Source organism: Vanacampus margaritifer, chromosome 19 (genome assembly GCF_051991255.1).
Source record: "Vanacampus margaritifer isolate UIUO_Vmar chromosome 19, RoL_Vmar_1.0, whole genome shotgun sequence".
NCBI lineage: Eukaryota > Metazoa > Chordata > Actinopteri > Syngnathiformes > Syngnathidae > Vanacampus > Vanacampus margaritifer.
Window position 1 is genome coordinate 16,648,181 of NC_135450.1, and position 16,679 is coordinate 16,664,859.

General features: G+C 43.5%; 1 protein-coding gene across 4 annotated transcripts in view; it reads right to left on the reverse strand.

Moving 5' to 3' along the window:
- galnt14 (UDP-N-acetyl-alpha-D-galactosamine:polypeptide N-acetylgalactosaminyltransferase 14 (GalNAc-T14)) overlaps positions 1-16,346 on the reverse strand; it is a 51,666-nt gene extending 35,320 nt beyond the window's left edge. For all 4 annotated transcript variants that reach the window (XM_077552634.1, XM_077552632.1, XM_077552635.1 and 1 more), the window contains exons 1-2: positions 15,940-16,346; positions 7,191-7,360 (exon numbers count right to left, since the gene is read on the reverse strand). In XM_077552634.1, the coding sequence (XP_077408760.1) occupies positions 7,191-7,360; positions 15,940-16,134 (365 nt within the window). In that variant the 5' untranslated portion in view covers positions 16,135-16,346. The remainder of the gene's footprint in view (positions 1-7,190; positions 7,361-15,939) is intronic.
- Between the last annotated feature and the right edge of the window lie 333 nt (positions 16,347-16,679).

Below are 16,679 nucleotides of genomic sequence, written 5' to 3' on the forward strand. Positions count from 1 at the left end.
CGAGAGAAGAAAAAAATGGCCTTTCATCTCCTGCTGCTTCTCATTTCAGTCATTGAACACATAATAATAATAATAATAATAATTTTGTCTCTCGCTTCTCATCTCTGTCATCAAGATGCACGAGAGGGACATTTGGTGACATTTAGCGGTTGGATTTGATTCGTTCTTGAATGACTCCAAGTCCAGCTTGCCGCAGGAGATTCATTTTCAAAACAACATAAGGAGAAAATAAATGAAAAACACTTTTTTTTAATGTCAACATTAGCAATTGGTCTACTGGATTGCAATGGCATAATTTCCCCACCAGGTGGCAGTACTGTTCCCATTCAATGCATGGCACATCATTTTTTTCCAATTGTGTTGATGATTTGCTACCACAGAAGTATTAATAACCCGGACTGCCAGCGGCTGAAGCCATGCGGCGGCCATCTTGCATTGCCATGGTTACAGTTAACGTCTGCTAACTTCTGAAAACACCTACGAGTGCACTGTTTATACCGGGGATGTGAATCGTGATTTACAGAAATGAGGTTTACAATTCGCAGCTATTTTTCTTCTTGATGGTCTTCACTTCATTATCGAAATGATGTCAACAAATCTTTAAGTAGGAAAAGTATAAATTCATTTTTTACCGAGCTTCCGCCAGACTTTTTGGCACAACAAAGCACACAATGTGTCATTTTCGCAATAGAGACAGAAAAAAAAAATGAGAAAAAGCTGCGGAGAAATTTGTGTATTCAAATTAGGTACGCTTAGCGAGTGGCAACGTAAGATGGCCGCCGGTGGTTTCCGGTGGTAAAGTGGTTTTAGCAGTCCAGATTCTTGCTTTTTTGATGCCAAAGAAAAAGGGAAAATGTGCAATTTATCCACCAGAGTTACTTTTGCCCAGTTACATCATAACAAGAGACCATACTCTCTTGGCCCGCTGCTCACCATGCATACCAGCACCCGCACTACCCATATTACACCAGAGGTGGCAAATCCAGGTCCGGAAAGTAAAAAAGCCTGCCACAGTTTGGCTTTAGCCCCTAGTGCTAGCTAGCTTGCTCCCTAGCAAGTAAACGAGCACCATGGGTGCTAGCTAGCTAGCTAGCTTGCTCCCTAGCAAGTAAACGAGCACCATGGGTGCTAGCTAGGGAGCTAGCTTGCTCCCTCGCAAGTAAACGAGCACCATGGGTGCTAGCTAGCTAGCTAGCTTGCTCCCTAGCAAGTAAACGAGCACCATGGGTGCTAGCTAGCTAGCTAGCTTGCTCCCTAGCAAGTAAACGAGCACCATGGGTGCTAGCTAGGGAGCTAGCTTGCTCCCTAGCAAGTAAACGAGCACCATGGGTGCTAGCTAGCTAGCTAGCTTGCTCCCTAGCAAGTAAACGAGCACCATGGGTGCTAGCTAGGGAGCTAGCTAACTAGCACCGGAGGCTAAAGCCAAACTGTGGCAGGAATTTTACTTTGTGGACCTGGATTTGCCACCTCTGTATTACACGATACAGTAATTGGCTTACCTCGAAAAATAAAGGTTAATAATAAAAAGTATCTAACACGGATGTGTGACTCGGATCCGATTGGTCTCATAAACCCGTTAAATGCACATGCAGGCGCAGCATTTGTACACCGACTGCAAGCACATGCGCGCACACACGCAAGAGGAGTGCTGACAGTGTGTGTGTGTGTGTGTGTGTGTGTGTGTGTGTGTTCCGCTGGGTGATGAATGAAGCAATATTTCAGTTTAAAGCAGCGTCTCAGCACAGATGCTGGCATGGAGAATTGCGTATGTGACACACACACACACACACACACACACAATCGAAAATATGCGGAGAAAACATCCTCCCTCCGAGAGCGACATGGTCTGCTGCATCACGACAATCACCTGTCTGATTATACACACTTATAGACGCACGCACACACACACTTAGACAGCGCACACACGCATGCACACAAAAACTGCAGAGGGTTTGTGTTGTCTCATTGTGTTGAGCCAAAGCTGCCTGCAGGGCAACAGATTCGGTGCCAGGCAAGCATTATCAACAGCTCGCACACGCACGCACGCACACACACGGGCAAGCGAGACGCGACGCACACCTCGACATTAACACGCGCAGGCAAATCATGTCAGCTGAGGCCATTGCGAGTTGCCAGGTTGCCCGCAGGCCTGGCAACACAAATGCACTCACGCACACGCGGCTGTTACTTGTGTATGCAAATGAGGAGAATCTTGGGATGTGGCCTTTAACCCTCCTTTATCCCGAACGACTCGAGTATTTTATTATTTTTTTTACATATTTATATTTTTTTTTTCTCCAGTAGCCTAAGAGTGTTTCAGGCAAGTGTGTGTTTTAGTCTCGTGTGACAACTTTTCAGTCGCGTGTGACTGTTTTAGTCTTGTGTGACTGTTTTAGTCTTGTGTGACAACTTTTCACTTGTGTGTGACTGTTTTAGTCTTGTGTGACAACTTTTCAGTCGTGTGTGACTGTTTTAGTCTTGTGTGACTGTTTTAGTCTTGCGTGACAACTTTTCACTTGTGTGTGACTGTTTTAGTCTTGTGTGACAACTTTTCAGTCGCGTGTGACTGTTTTAGTCTTGTGTGACTGTTTTAGTCTTGTGTGACAACTTTTCACTTGTGTGTGACTGTTTTAGTCTCGTGTGACAACTTTTCAGTCGCGTGTGACTGTTTTAGTCTTGTGTGACTGTTTTAGTCTTGCGTGACAACTTTTCACTTGTGTGTGACTGTTTTAGTCTTGTGTGACAACTTTTCAGTCGTGTGTGACTGTTTTAGTCTTGTGTGACTGTTTTAGTCTTGTGTGACAACTTTTCATTTGTGTGTGACTGTTTTAGTCTTGTGTGACAACTTTTCAGTCGTGTGTGACTGTTTTAATCTTGTGTGACTGTTTTAGTCTTGCGTGACAATTTTTCACTTGTGTGTGACTGTTTTAGTCTTGTGTGACAACTTTTCACTTGTGTGTGACTGTTTTAGTCTTGTGTGACTGTTTTAGTCTTGCGTGACAACTTTTCACTTGTGTGTGACTGTTTTAGTCTTGTGTGACAACTTTTCACTTGTGTGTGACTGTTTTAGTCTCGTGTGACAACTTTTCAGTCGTGTGTGACTGTTTTAGTCTCGTGTGACAACTTTTCACTTGTGTGTGACCATTTTAGTTTCACGTGACAACTTTCCGCTCATGTGTTTAAGTCTCGCATGACTTTCCAGTTGTGTGTGAACATTTTAGTAGTGAGTGTGAGAGAAGTAATCCTAAATGATGCCCTGGACAGATCTCAGACATCGAGCGCATGCACACGTGCACACACATTCTGGTTTCCATGCAGGATTAATCCCGCCAGCGCCTGCTCTTTGCTCGTTATCAGCAGCGGCCACGTGGGAAGTCAGGCAGGTCAGAGGTGATTGGTCCCGACCCCCCGTCTCACTGATTAGCTTCAGTTAGTCATGCTCACTCGACTTGATTTCAGTTTCACGTGCCGGGATAGCCATTTTAGAGTGCCTTGTTGTTGCTGTAGAGTGCATCGTTGTTGCCACTGGAGACAAACCACATTTGGCACATTTGTTAACTTTTTATTTTCACGTTGCAGGGACTTCAGTAGTCTTGGCATGATTCTCACGCCCTTCTTTAACCACCTTCTCTTCACCCCGCTCATCTTCCTCATCATCATCATCGTCATTCTCACCATTTTCCATCTGCCTCACCTTCACATGCTCCTCACACTCCTTAGCGGTTTGAACTATATATAAATTATAACTATATATATATATATATATATATATATATATATATATATATATAGTCTAGCGCCGTCTCTCCGTCTTTACTCGGAAGAGCTCGTTTGGGCATGTGATGAATTGCGCTAATTGGCTCATTTGACCACGTGTTGATGACTGCCGGCAAAACACGGTGAGGATGCCGATGACGCTTATCGAGCAGTCCATCGCGGGCGGCGAGCCGATAAGCTCGTTAGCGAGTGACTGAACCCCCCCCCCCCCCCCCCGGCACAGAGACGGCCATCATCAAAGAAAGCGCAACTTGTGTGTGACGAGTCTATTTTTTTTTTCTAATCGCAAAGCTTGCTGGCCATTTTAAGAAACTAATTAGGCCTCAGGAAAGCTCGTTAGCTCTGCTTGTGTCATTAAAGATTTCACCGGAATGAAAAAGAAACATGTAAACTATTCACAAGAAGATTTGATCTGTTTTACAAACACCTTAACGCACCACACTCAGTAGTGCCCACTGGAAGAAAAAATTTTTTTAAAAATTTTGACATGAAATTGGGTGAAGATGTCTAGCGCGACTGGACGCACGAAAAAGTCTCAAGGACCCATGACCAAAAGTGAACAGGAAGTCAGCCATTTTGGTTCAAAGTGGTCATATCGGGCAAATGCACTAAGAGTCAACACTGCAAAAAAATTCAACCCTTCACACCAGTTTCAGCGATTGACGTGAAATTGGGTGAAAATGTCTAGCGCGACTGGACGCACGAAAAAGTCTCAAGGACCCATGACCAAAAGTGAACAGGAAGTCAGCCATTTTGGTTCAAAGTGGTCATATCGGGCAAATGCACTAAGAGTCAACACGCAAAAAAATTCAACCCTTCACACCAGTTTCAGCGATTGACGTGAAATTGGGTGAAGATGTCTAGCGCGACTGGACGCACGAAAAAGTCTCAAGGACCCATGACCAAAAGTGAACAGGAAGTCAGCCATTTTGGTTCAAAGGGGTCATAACGGGCAAATGCACTAAGAGTCAACACTCCAAAAAATTCAACCCTTCACACCAGTTTCAGCGATTGACGTGAAATTGGGTGAAGATGTCTAGCGCGACTGGACGCACGAAAAAGTCTCAAGGACCCATGACCAAAAGTGAACAGGAAGTCAGCCATTTTGGTTCAAAGGGGTCATAACGGGCAAATGCACTAAGAGTCAACACTCCAAAAAATTCAACCCTTCACACCAGTTTCAGCGATTGACGTGAAATTGGGTGAAGATGTCTAGCGCGACTGGACGCACGAAAAAATCTCAAGGACCCATGACCAAAAGTGAACAGGAAGTCAGCCATTTTGGTTCAAAGGGGTCATATCGGGCAAATGCGCTAAGAGTCAACACTGCAAAAAAATTCAATTCTTCACACCAGTTTCAGCGATTGACATGAAATTGGGTGAAGATGTCTAGCGCGACTGGACGCACGAAAAAGTCTCAAGGACCCATGACCAGAATTGAACAGGAAGTCCACCATTTTGGCAAATTCCAAGGCTGGATGTGTTTGTTTATGATCCAGAATCTTTAACATTCTAATTTGATGTCGTTTTTTTGTTTTGTTTTGGCGGTTTCCATATCAACACGTCAGCGGCCATGTTGGCTCCCGGCATGCCTCGGCTCATTGTCTTGCTGCTTGGATCCCTTCCCCGCTGAGGGAGGCGCTCCACTTCACTGAGATAATAGCACAGCGCTGGCTGGAGTGCGCACACGCACACACGCACGCACACACACACACACACACACACACACACACACGCACACACGCACACACGCACACACGCAGACTTATCTGTGCTCTCAGCATCTCCTCCTCCTCCTCCTTAATCCCCTTTGGTATCATCCCATCTGACCTGCAGCAGCTGCACTTCTTCTTTAACTTGCTCTCACCGCGGGAACATTTCTCCACCCCGCCAAAATAATCATCAAATAAAAAAAAAAGGCTTGTCTTCTTCGTCTGGCTTTGCTTCTCCACCTGCTTCTTGTGCTGTGCTACGCCGCTAATCTGCTGCCTCTTTTTGATTTGGATGCTAAAGTTCAGTCCAGTTCAGCCGTCACTCACTGCTTTAGAATAATAATAATAAAAAAAAAAATGAGATCATGGTGGAGCTTTTAAAAAACATGTTTTGGCAATTTCAGTGATTATGAGGGCTTGTGCGGTAGCTTGACTTGTTAATCGATTACTGTAATTGACAACTAATTGATTATTTAATAAACGATCAACTATTACTACTACTAAATCGGATTTCTATTGACTTCCATGAAAGCAGACAAATTATTGTTGTTTTCTTTTTTTAAAGATATTTGCAAACATCCAATTGTACTTTTTTTTTGTGGGGGCGGGGGGTAACAACCATCATATTTTTTGTACTGTCAATTTGTTATTTTTTATTTTTGGGGGAAAAGCAGATCATTGGAAAACTGAGGTTCCACTTTATATTATATTGTATGGGGGGGGTGCAACCGTGGCTTTAAAACTATGGTGAAGGATGTTCAACTTATATTTAATTTTTTTTTTTTGGGGGGGGGGGGTTGTATATATCATGTACCATATGTCTCATGTGCCAGCTTCACAATTACTTAGACATAGATCACATCCACATGCACACACACGCCATCGCCATCTTCGCCGGCAAGATAAACGAGCGCTATCAGAATCTCTCCCCCCCCCCCCCCCCCCCCCCCCCCCCCACAATTCCCCAAACCAGCCTCCCACGCTCTTCTCACTTTCTTTCCCGCCGCCATATGTCAGAATTTCCCTCGCACTGAAAGGGATGCACGTCCTAACAGATGTTTCTCGACATCCCACCAGGAAGTAGACGGAGCCCAACAGGCAACTTCCTGTTTGGATCCATCTGCCAACGCTTTTTTTTTTTTTTTTTTTTGCTACAGACCTCATTACTGTATGATTTTAGTTTGCCTTCTCCACTGCACAGCTGAAGCTTTCTGCAAATCGGCAGGCTGCGAATATTTTTGTGGCCAGGGAGGACCCAAATGTGTTGAAAAACACACACCATTTTTTTGTCAAGTAGTGACGAATCTAAAACATTACTTTTTCCTGTCAAGTAATCAGACTAGTTACTTTTATGATATCACAAAAAAGGATGGGCGAACGGAACGCGACAACAACAAAAGATTCATTTTCTTCAATTCAATGGACATTGGGCTGCTCCTTCTGTAATGCGCTCCATAGCCACTTGGGGGCAGTATAAAACAGACTGACAGACGGATAGATTTGTTTCTACACCGTTTGTTCAAATAGTCGTTTAAAGCGTTATAACATCACAAATATTGATGCTAATTGTTAGCTTGTCTAAGGCATTTTACATTTTAGGTGTTAGCATTAAGCTAGCCATTAAGCTATTACAGTTAATAATACTACGGATGAACTTTCGCAAAAGCAGCGGGCACGCCAGGCATGCCGATTCGCACCCACCTGTGGTTCCGCGTGTCGGCGAGCGCTCGGTTGCTGGGGACGCGTTCGCTCTCCCGCTGGTTGAAGGCGTACAGCGCGTACGGGTCGTCGCCGGGACGCCAGCGCCGGGCGCTCAGGTAGCCGCGCTCGTCGAAGCCATCCAGCATGTCGTCCCACTCGCTGTCCGACATCTGTCCAAACGAGCACACACGCAGGTTAGCGCCGCACAATGACACAATGACGCGCACACACAAAAATCCATTTCTTAAGACGTTCACGTCATTGACGTTCTCGGCTACGGGCGTCCATGCCTGTTTGGACCGAGTTGACAGGGAATGAGTTAATAATAATAATGAAATAAATAAATAAATAATTTGTAAAAAAAATTACACAAGCGCACACACGTGGACTGAATAATCATAAGGATTTGTGAAAAAACATGAAATGGACCTCATGTTGATTTAAGAGGTTTCAGCCCAACGGGAGAGAATTATGCAAAGCATCAATAAGGCAACAGAACAGCACACAATTGTGTCACATTTAAACAAAAACAAATATTTCAGAAAATATGTTTATGTATATATGAATATTTTTTGGGGGGGCGCTTTGTTATAGAATTTTTTTATTTTTTAGAAAAGTCATATTTTTGAGGAGGTAAAACTATTCAGAGGAAAAAAAATTGTTTTTGAATTTTTTGTTTTGTACATTTTTCTTTAAAAAAAAAATTCTTTTAATTTTGAAGTATTTTTTGGGAAACATTTTTTTTAAACCTGTTTTAAGGGGTGGGGGGCTTTTTTTTTAGGTCATTTGTGGAAAAAATAGTTAGGATAATGGTCACAATCTTAACTCTTTGACTGCCAAAACCGTTAAATAACGTTTAGTAAAATCCTATGGAGGGGTGCCAAAGACGTTAAAAGACGTTTTTTTCCCAAAACAGAGGTGAAACTAACCATTTTCTATTGCTGATTACTGAAAAACGGAATTAGGTAGAAACAAACTTTTTTTTCTGATGAAAGATGAGAGTCCAATCTTTCATTTGGTAGTATGTGTGTTTCCATAGTCCAAACACATCATTTTCTGTGGACCTTGAAAGATCAGTCAAAAATGCTTAAATCGGCTGGCACCCACGGCATCCCTTTTCTGAAAACGTCTGGCAGTCAAAGAGTTAAGAAAAGCCCAATTAAAAAAAATACAACAGAACACTTTTTTTCCCCTTAGAAATATTTTTGAAAGGAAAAAAAAAAAAATACTGTATATATATATTTCATTTAACAAAATGCCTACAAATTGTAAACAAAGACATTTCTTTCTAATGCAGATGTGTCAAACTGCTGCAGTGTAGCACCAACCACAGGACTTAATCGATGTCAGATTTGTTTTCTTAGGTATTGGTGGCTGGTATCAGCAGACGCCACGAGTACCCAATACCTTACAAATAAGGCAGATTTCAGGCCAATACGGATACCTGGTATTGGTGCTCGCCCATCCCTGTCCAACAGACACGCACAAACGGCGAGAATGCCTAAGCAAGCGACATGAACGTTGTGCACGGCCCGCTCGTCTCCTCCCACATTTGCTCGGTCGCACACTTGCTGATGCCACACTTTGTCTAAATGGGCCCATTAGGGGGGCTGGGCGTGCGTGTGCGTGCGTGCGTGCGTGCGTGGATGCGTCTAGTCATTCCCCGGGCAGCGGTAACAACCAAGCGTGAAGAACACGAGTACAAGGGAAAAAATGAGCAAAAGAGGAGACGAAGGCAGAGATGAACAAAGCGGCGGGAAATGACAGACGACAAACAGGAAGTGGAAAAGCAGTCGGCCAAATAGGAGAGCAAGTTCGGATTGGCCGACGCTGTGACTGCTTGTCATCTGTCATGTTTGTGCTGAGGCCATCGGGTGATGAATCATCATCATCATCATCATCATCATGTTATGATGAGTCACCCTGGTGACAAAGAATCAAACGGCCGCCACCCGACACGGCTAATTGGCTAAAAGATGGATCACATCGCTGTCGGGTGCAAAACTCACACGTCCAAATATGGTCAAACTGTTGTCACAAATCGATACTATTGGCCTAATATTTTGATGCAATATCAACCAAATGAATGTTTTGTAAAACAAAAAAAGAATGTATTTACTCATTGACTGCCACGGATGTTTCTATTCGTCAACTGATCCCGGCATTTACTGCCGGCGACAAATATATTCGTCAAGTACGTTTTCAACGGAAGAGGCTTGTCTGAAATTCCCGTTTGTGAATCGGTGTAACGACTAACGGATACCTGTAGAGGGCGGCGTTGCATCGCTTCAAATTTGAGATCGGCACAAGTCGAAGATAAATAAAGATTAGGCCAAGTGAATCTCTGCTTGTCACGTCATTTAGGAGGGTGGGAAATGGCCAACAGGAAGGAAGTCGGACAAGTGTCGTGTCAAGAGAGTAGTTTAAAAAAAAAAAAATCAATTAATCAAATCGATTTTTTTTAAAGCCTGATACGGATTGATCAAACCATAAATCCATACTTTAAACAGAGGTGGCAAATCCAGGTCCAGAAAGTAAATACCCTGCCACAATTTGGCTTTAGCCCTTGGTGCTAGCTAGCTAGCTCCCTAGCTAGCTCCCATGCTGCTCATTTACCTGCTAGGATGCTAGCTAGCTAGCTCCCTAGCTAGCTCCCATGCTGCTCATTTACCTGCTAGGATGCTAGCTAGCTAGCTCCCTAGCTAGCTCCCATGCTGCTCGTTTACCTGCTAGGATGCTAGCTAGCTAGCTCCCATGCTGCTCGTTTACCTGCTAGGATGCTAGCTAGCTAGAATGCTGAAAGCTAATAAAAGCTGAACGCATGTGGAATGCTTGTGAAACCTTGTAAAGTAAATCGATAGATCAATTGTGCTTTCAGCGTTGCCACAATTAGTCTGTTGTGCTTGACATATTCATTTGGACCAAAAAAAAACCTCCCTTTTGACACCCTTTGATCAGAAAACGGCGTTTTTGGGTGAAATCTTCGACTGCCGATTAATAAAAACACGCAAAAATCGATTTTGACTTTCTGGTCCTCCAGCAGAGCAGCAACGTTTTTTGTGGCTAGTCCAGCCTTATTGAGTTCAGATGTGGGCAAAACAAACTGGGTCCATCCACAACACACACACACACACGCACGCACGCACACACACACACACACACATGCACAGTCATTGATTAAGACTGTGTTTACGTGTGTGTGTGTGTGCCTGCAGCAGTGATGCTGGTTTGGGTTCGATATTGCTTTCTCTTCCAGCTAATACATCTTTGTCCGAGACCACACTCACACACACACACACACACACACACACACACACACAGGTAAACACGCCGCACGCATTTACACACACATTTTACAACTTAAGCACCGTTGCATTACTATTTAACGAGGAAATAGCAAAGGCGGCCGACGTGCAACATCGTTAGGGATTGATAGCTAGTAGGAGTTCAGAACATTCACCACCATTCTCATCCCCCCCTCCCCCGAGGCGTGCAGAAATAAACAAAGCTTGCACTTTTGTATGTTTACATCTCCTATTAAATCCGTATAATCTTTATTGGCGTCCAGATGTTGCGCAATCTCCTCCCCGACCAATCACGTCGCTCCGGCAGGCTTGCCGTGGATTTGGCCGCTCGCCAGTGGTCGCAAGTTCCCAAACGAGTAGAAATCATTTGTGCGGTACGTAACGTGGAAGCCAAGCCCAAAAATGTTCGAAGGAAAAATGATTTAAAAAAATAACTTGGTTGACATTTTATTTAGCAGCGCCCCCTGCTGTCAAGTGAAAGTGTTGTTATCGGGCTGGCACTGCAAAAGTCACCGCACCCCTGTTTTCTGGGCTAGGTCATGTGATGTTCACAATGTGAGCCTGATGACGTCACTTTCACTTAATGCTATATAAAATGCCAGCTTCTTATTTTTCACAAAAAAATCAACTAGTAGGCCTTAAAATTTTCTGCAGATTTGGAAAGACATGCAGGACACATAGGACCACAATAATATTCCAATTTTGACTGACTAGGCCTACTCATGTTTTACATGGTAGAATAAGACCCAGTGTAAGCGCAACTAAGCCATGTCTGCCATCTAGTGGCGAAAGGTGATATTACAACTTCAACCTAGTCAAGTTGCAATTCGGCACTAGCAGATTTGCAAATTTGTGGACTTTTAAAATTCGTTTTTTTAATTGAAAAAAAATAATAATAAATAAAAAAAATGTGTTTGTATAACACCCCCCCCCACCAACACCACCTCCCCCCAAGTTTTTGGAAATAATTTTTTATGGCGTGGGGGACAAAAAAAAAAAGAGTATATTTTTGGAAAAGCAATTATATTATATTTATATATATATTATTATATATTTTTTTTATTATATATAGATAAATAACAATAATAGTTATTATTATTATAAAATGATATACAAAAACATATTATTTTTCTTGGAAAACTTTTTTTTTTCTTTCTTTTTTTTTATGAATCAAGAGGTCACTCGGAGTGTGGTCACATCCGTCCGACGGGCCTCCAGTGAGTTATTTGATCCTTTTTGTTGTTATCCGTTCAAACTCCGTACAAGAAGGCCAAGCTTGAAGCTCACAAGTGCGGAACCGAAATGCATGTCGCTATTCGCACGGGAATCCAGGACAGGAAGTCGCAGTTGTCTTCCGAGCGAGGGCAGGCAGCAAACCGAGACGGCGGCGAGCGGCCTCTTGTCGCCTGTCACTTTTTTTCCCCCTCACGTTCTCCAATTGCTCGCTGTCGTCGTCGTCGTCGTCTTGTTCCGATTCCTACCAGCTCGCCCTCCCTCCCTCCCTTTGCATCCCCTTCACTCCTCCTTCCCGCTTCTTTTCTTTTCTTCATTCTTTCTTTCTCTCTCTCACTCCCTTGTAATCTTGATCCCGATTTTCTGTCTTGTCTTTTCATCCTGCGCTCGCCGTAAACGTGATGGATGGCTCAATCCGGCATCGCGTGCGACACTTGTCGTGCCAGCACACGTACGCACACACACACGCTCACGCAAACTCTCTCACGCACACACCCTCAATTCAACTTTATTTATAAAGCACTTTAGAAACAACTGCAGCAGTACAAAAAAAATAAAAAATAAAATAGTGCTGTAAGTCTAAAATCGCTCTCACACATGCCAAAATGATTTCCAAGATGCTTTGTGCCACCAATTGGCAAAATATGTGTGAAAAGAGGACAACTGGTGTCGTTCATCTTGTACATACAACGGTGGCGTGACACGAGTGCGAGTGAAGACATCATAACTCAACGGTGAACTTGAAACCAAATTAAACTTGGCAGAGTAGATTATAGATCAAATATCGGACTGGTCGCTGACCTATCACTGCGTCCATATTGATAAACACTCATTCCAACTCCACGCTATGTTACAAGGAACTAATGTAAACGCATTAGGGTTAGGGTTTCAAACTAGTTTTTCAAATTAGGTTTGGGGTTTCAAACTGGGGTTTCAAATTAGGGTTGGGGTTTCAAACTACCTAGTTTGAAACCCCAACCCTAAAGTAAAAGCCTAGTTTGAAACCCTAATCCTATTTGGAAACCCTAATATAAAACCCTAGTTTGAAAACCCAACCCTAATTTGAAACCCTAGTTTGAAACCCTAACCCTAATGTAAAATCCTAATTTGAAACCCTAACCCTAATGTAAAACCGTAGTTTGAAACACCAACCCTAATTTGAAAAACTAGTTTGAAACCCTAACGGTAATGTCAAACCCTAGTTTGAAACCCCAACCCTAATTTGAAACCCTAATTTGAAACCCTAGTTTGAAACTCTAACCCTAATGTAAAACCCTAGTTTGAAACCCCAACCCTAATGTAAAACCCTAGTTTGAAACCCTAATCCTATTTGGAAACCCTAATATAAAACCCTAGTTTGAAACCCCAACCCTAATTTGAAAACTAGTTTGAAACCCTAACGGTAATGTAAAACCCTAGTTTGAAACCCCAACCCTAATTTGAAACCCTAGTTTGAAACTCTAACCCTAATGTAAAACCCCAGTTTGAAACCCCAACCCTAATTTGAAAAACTAGTTTGAAACCCTAACGGTAATGTAAAACCCCAGTTTGAAACCCCAACCCTAATTTGAAAAACTAGTTTGAAACCCTAACGGTAATGTAAAACCCTAGTTTGAAACCCCAACCCTAGTTTGAAACCCCAACCCTAATTTGAAACCCTAGTTTGAAACTCTAACTCTAATGTAAAACCCCAGTTTGAAACCCCAACCCTAATTTGAAAAACTAGTTTGAAACCCTAACGGTAATGTAAAACCCTAGTTTGAAACCCTAACCCTAAAGTAAAACCCTAGTTTGAAACCCCAACCCTAGTATGAAAAACTAGTTTGAAACCCTAACGGTAATGTAAAACCCTAGTTTGAAACCCCAACCCTAGTTTGAAACCCCAACCCTAATTTGAAACCCTAGTTTGAAACTCTAACTCTAATGTAAAACCCCAGTTTGAAACCCCAACCCTAATTTGAAAAACTAGTTTGAAACCCTAACGGTAATGTAAAACCCTAGTTTGAAACCCTAACCCTAAAGTAAAACCCTAGTTTGAAACCCCAACCCTAGTATGAAAAACTAGTTTGAAACCCTAACGGTAATGTAAAACCCTAGTTTGAAACCCCAACCCTAGTTTGAAACCCCAACCCTAATTTGAAACCCTAGTTTGAAACTCTAACTCTAATGTAAAACCCCAGTTTGAAACCCCAACCCTAATTTGAAAAACTAGTTTGAAACCCTAACGGTAATGTAAAACCCTAGTTTGAAACCCTAACCCTAAAGTAAAACCCTAGTTTGAAACCCTAACCCTAATGTAAAACCCTAGTTTGAAACCCTAACCCTAAAGTAAAACCCTAGTTTGAAACCCTAACCCTAGTATGAAACCCCAACCCTAATTTGAAACCCTAATTTGAAACCCTAATTTGAAACCCTAGTTTGAAACTCTAACCCTAATTTGAAACCCTAACCCTAATGTAAAACCCTAGGGTTTCAAACTAGGGTTTTACATTAGGGTTAGGGTTTCAAACTAGTTTTTCAAATTAGGGTTGGGGTTTCAAACTAGGGTTTCAAACTAGGGTTCGGGTTTCAAACTAGGGTTTTACTTTAGGGTTATGTTTTTAAAATGAGAAATGCTCAACAAAAGATAGTTTCGTGTCCGCTATATGAGCTGGAATTATGCTTTTTTTTTTTCCCTATTTCTTTTTCTTGCTTATTATTGTGATTGCGGCTTCCAGCTGCTGCGAAGCTCATTTCCCTCGCAGGCGCCGGCTGAATAGCTCACATTGAGGAACAATGGCTGCAACCCGCATGGCACAAACCGACCACAACATTAATAATCTCTGACATGCGTGCGTGTGCACGCGTGTGCGGATGTTGTGTTACGGCAGAAAAGACTGAAAGTAGCAGAGGGAACGCAGGAAGTGGACAGCAGCGTCCCAGCCAATCAGGGGCCGACCTGGTGGCCATGTGACGTCGCAGGCCTCCACCAAGGCTCAAATGTTATCGCGTCAAAACTAATTAATCAATCATCATGTGGATTGATTATCTGATATCACAAGCGTCACAACATATGCAATGGGATTTTATGTTTACATTGGCGCTTAGTGAGCAACCTGAATCAGATCTGGATCTGTGTTGTTTTTGATGACAAACAGTCCTAAAATGGCTGCCGATTTTTCCCAACATGACTAACTATTCATGTCATTTCAATTCCCGATATCCTTCTTGTGCATCGTGAACAACGTGGGATCTAACATTGACCCCTGTGGCACTCCAACAGTTGTATTGCAACATGTCGATGTGTCGTCCCCCCTCACTCGCCAAAGCTTTTTTCGAAATAGACAACGATTGAAATGATGTAAGGAAACGGACTCGGATGGATCTGTTCACAGGCTGGCCGAGCGTTTGAGAAGCAAAGTGTCAAATCTCCGCGGTGAACTCGTTATCGGGCTTGAAAGTGTCAGCGTCGGTGCCAGCACGCGCGTTTCGTCAGCACGCTTGTCGCCGAGGTTGTTTTGAAGGCGCTTTGGATTGCAAGCCAGCGCTAGCGCTTGCATCACTCGCCTCGCAAACGTTAACGCGATCAGCATGGTCAACTTCCAGCTGAGAGCAAATCGTTTTTTGCTGTTGACGTCACTCGTGCTGAGTTTTAGGTTTGGAGATTAACGTTATTTTGCAAACATATTTAAACGTTAAGTTAAATCATCTGTTTTATTTCAAGCTGACAGTTTAGTGCACACGATATTTTAGTTGAGAGAACAACTAGTTCAAACTATTTTTGTTTCAAGCAGAAATAACATTTTATCTTCTAGCTAGCAGGTGCTTGACTTAATAAGTGTAACGCACTATAATTTTTTGAGACATACTGTAGCTAAACAAAAATATAAAGCAAAAATGTAAAAAACATATTGGCAGCGGTATCCTTACTTAAGATGTCAAAAGTTTGCTAGTTTTGTTTTTGCCACATCTAAATCCTGATTCTTTATTAAATTTTTTACTACTACTATTACTTCATACATCAGAGCTAGACAGACAAAAGACCGACTTAGCCAAAAGTCCAAGTTGTGACAGTCAGCTGTCAGATTTTGCCACAGGTGTCCCACGCGACAGCGGCACCCAACAGGCGCATGCGCAATCAGGCGCAAACAATCAAATTGGCGGGAAAACTGTCCCACAAGTGCGCGTGACACAGGTGCGTGCGTGCCTCGTGAGCTGTCGGTGTGTCTCACCTGCTTGCTTTGCCCCCCTGCCGCTCCATCCCCGACACCGGCACCGGCACCGGCACCGGCTCCGACACCGGCACCGGCAACCTGCACGCCGAGCTCGGGCAGCCTCCTGCGGCTGAGCACCAGAAGATAGACGAGCGCCCCGAGCCACACCAGCACCGCTACGGCCACCGACGCGCGCCGACACGCGCGCTTCATTCCCGGGCGCAGAAGAAGAAGCGGCGGTGGTCGCCCCCCGGAAGCCGAGCCGAGTCCGTCCGACGACGCCGGCGCCACCGCGCGCTCATCCTGCCCACGGCTCCCCACGCGCCGGCAGAGGAAACGGGGAAGCGAGCGCTCGCCACTTGGTGCTGCTTCCTCAACTCTGGCGGGCGAGCGACGCGAGTGATTCCATTCCACTCACTGCCCGCGTGCGAGTGCGAGTGCGAGCGTGCGAGCGTGCGCGCGCGCGTTTGCGTGATTCGGTACGTGACAGCGTCACCTGCCGGCCAAACTCAATAAAGTACAATACGAAAAGTATTTCAACTTTTCTCGTTTCTAAAAAGCGAAGTGCATTCAGATTTAATAAAGATTATTTTGTTAATGGGCAAATATCATATTCATTGTGCTAAGGGAACTGAAGAACTGTAAATGGAATGAAAAGTCAGTAGCTACACTGAACGCAATCTTGATTAGGTACTTGGACAAATAACTTAATTATGCCCCATTATTTGTGGAAACACCCGCTTATTGACAGTATTTTT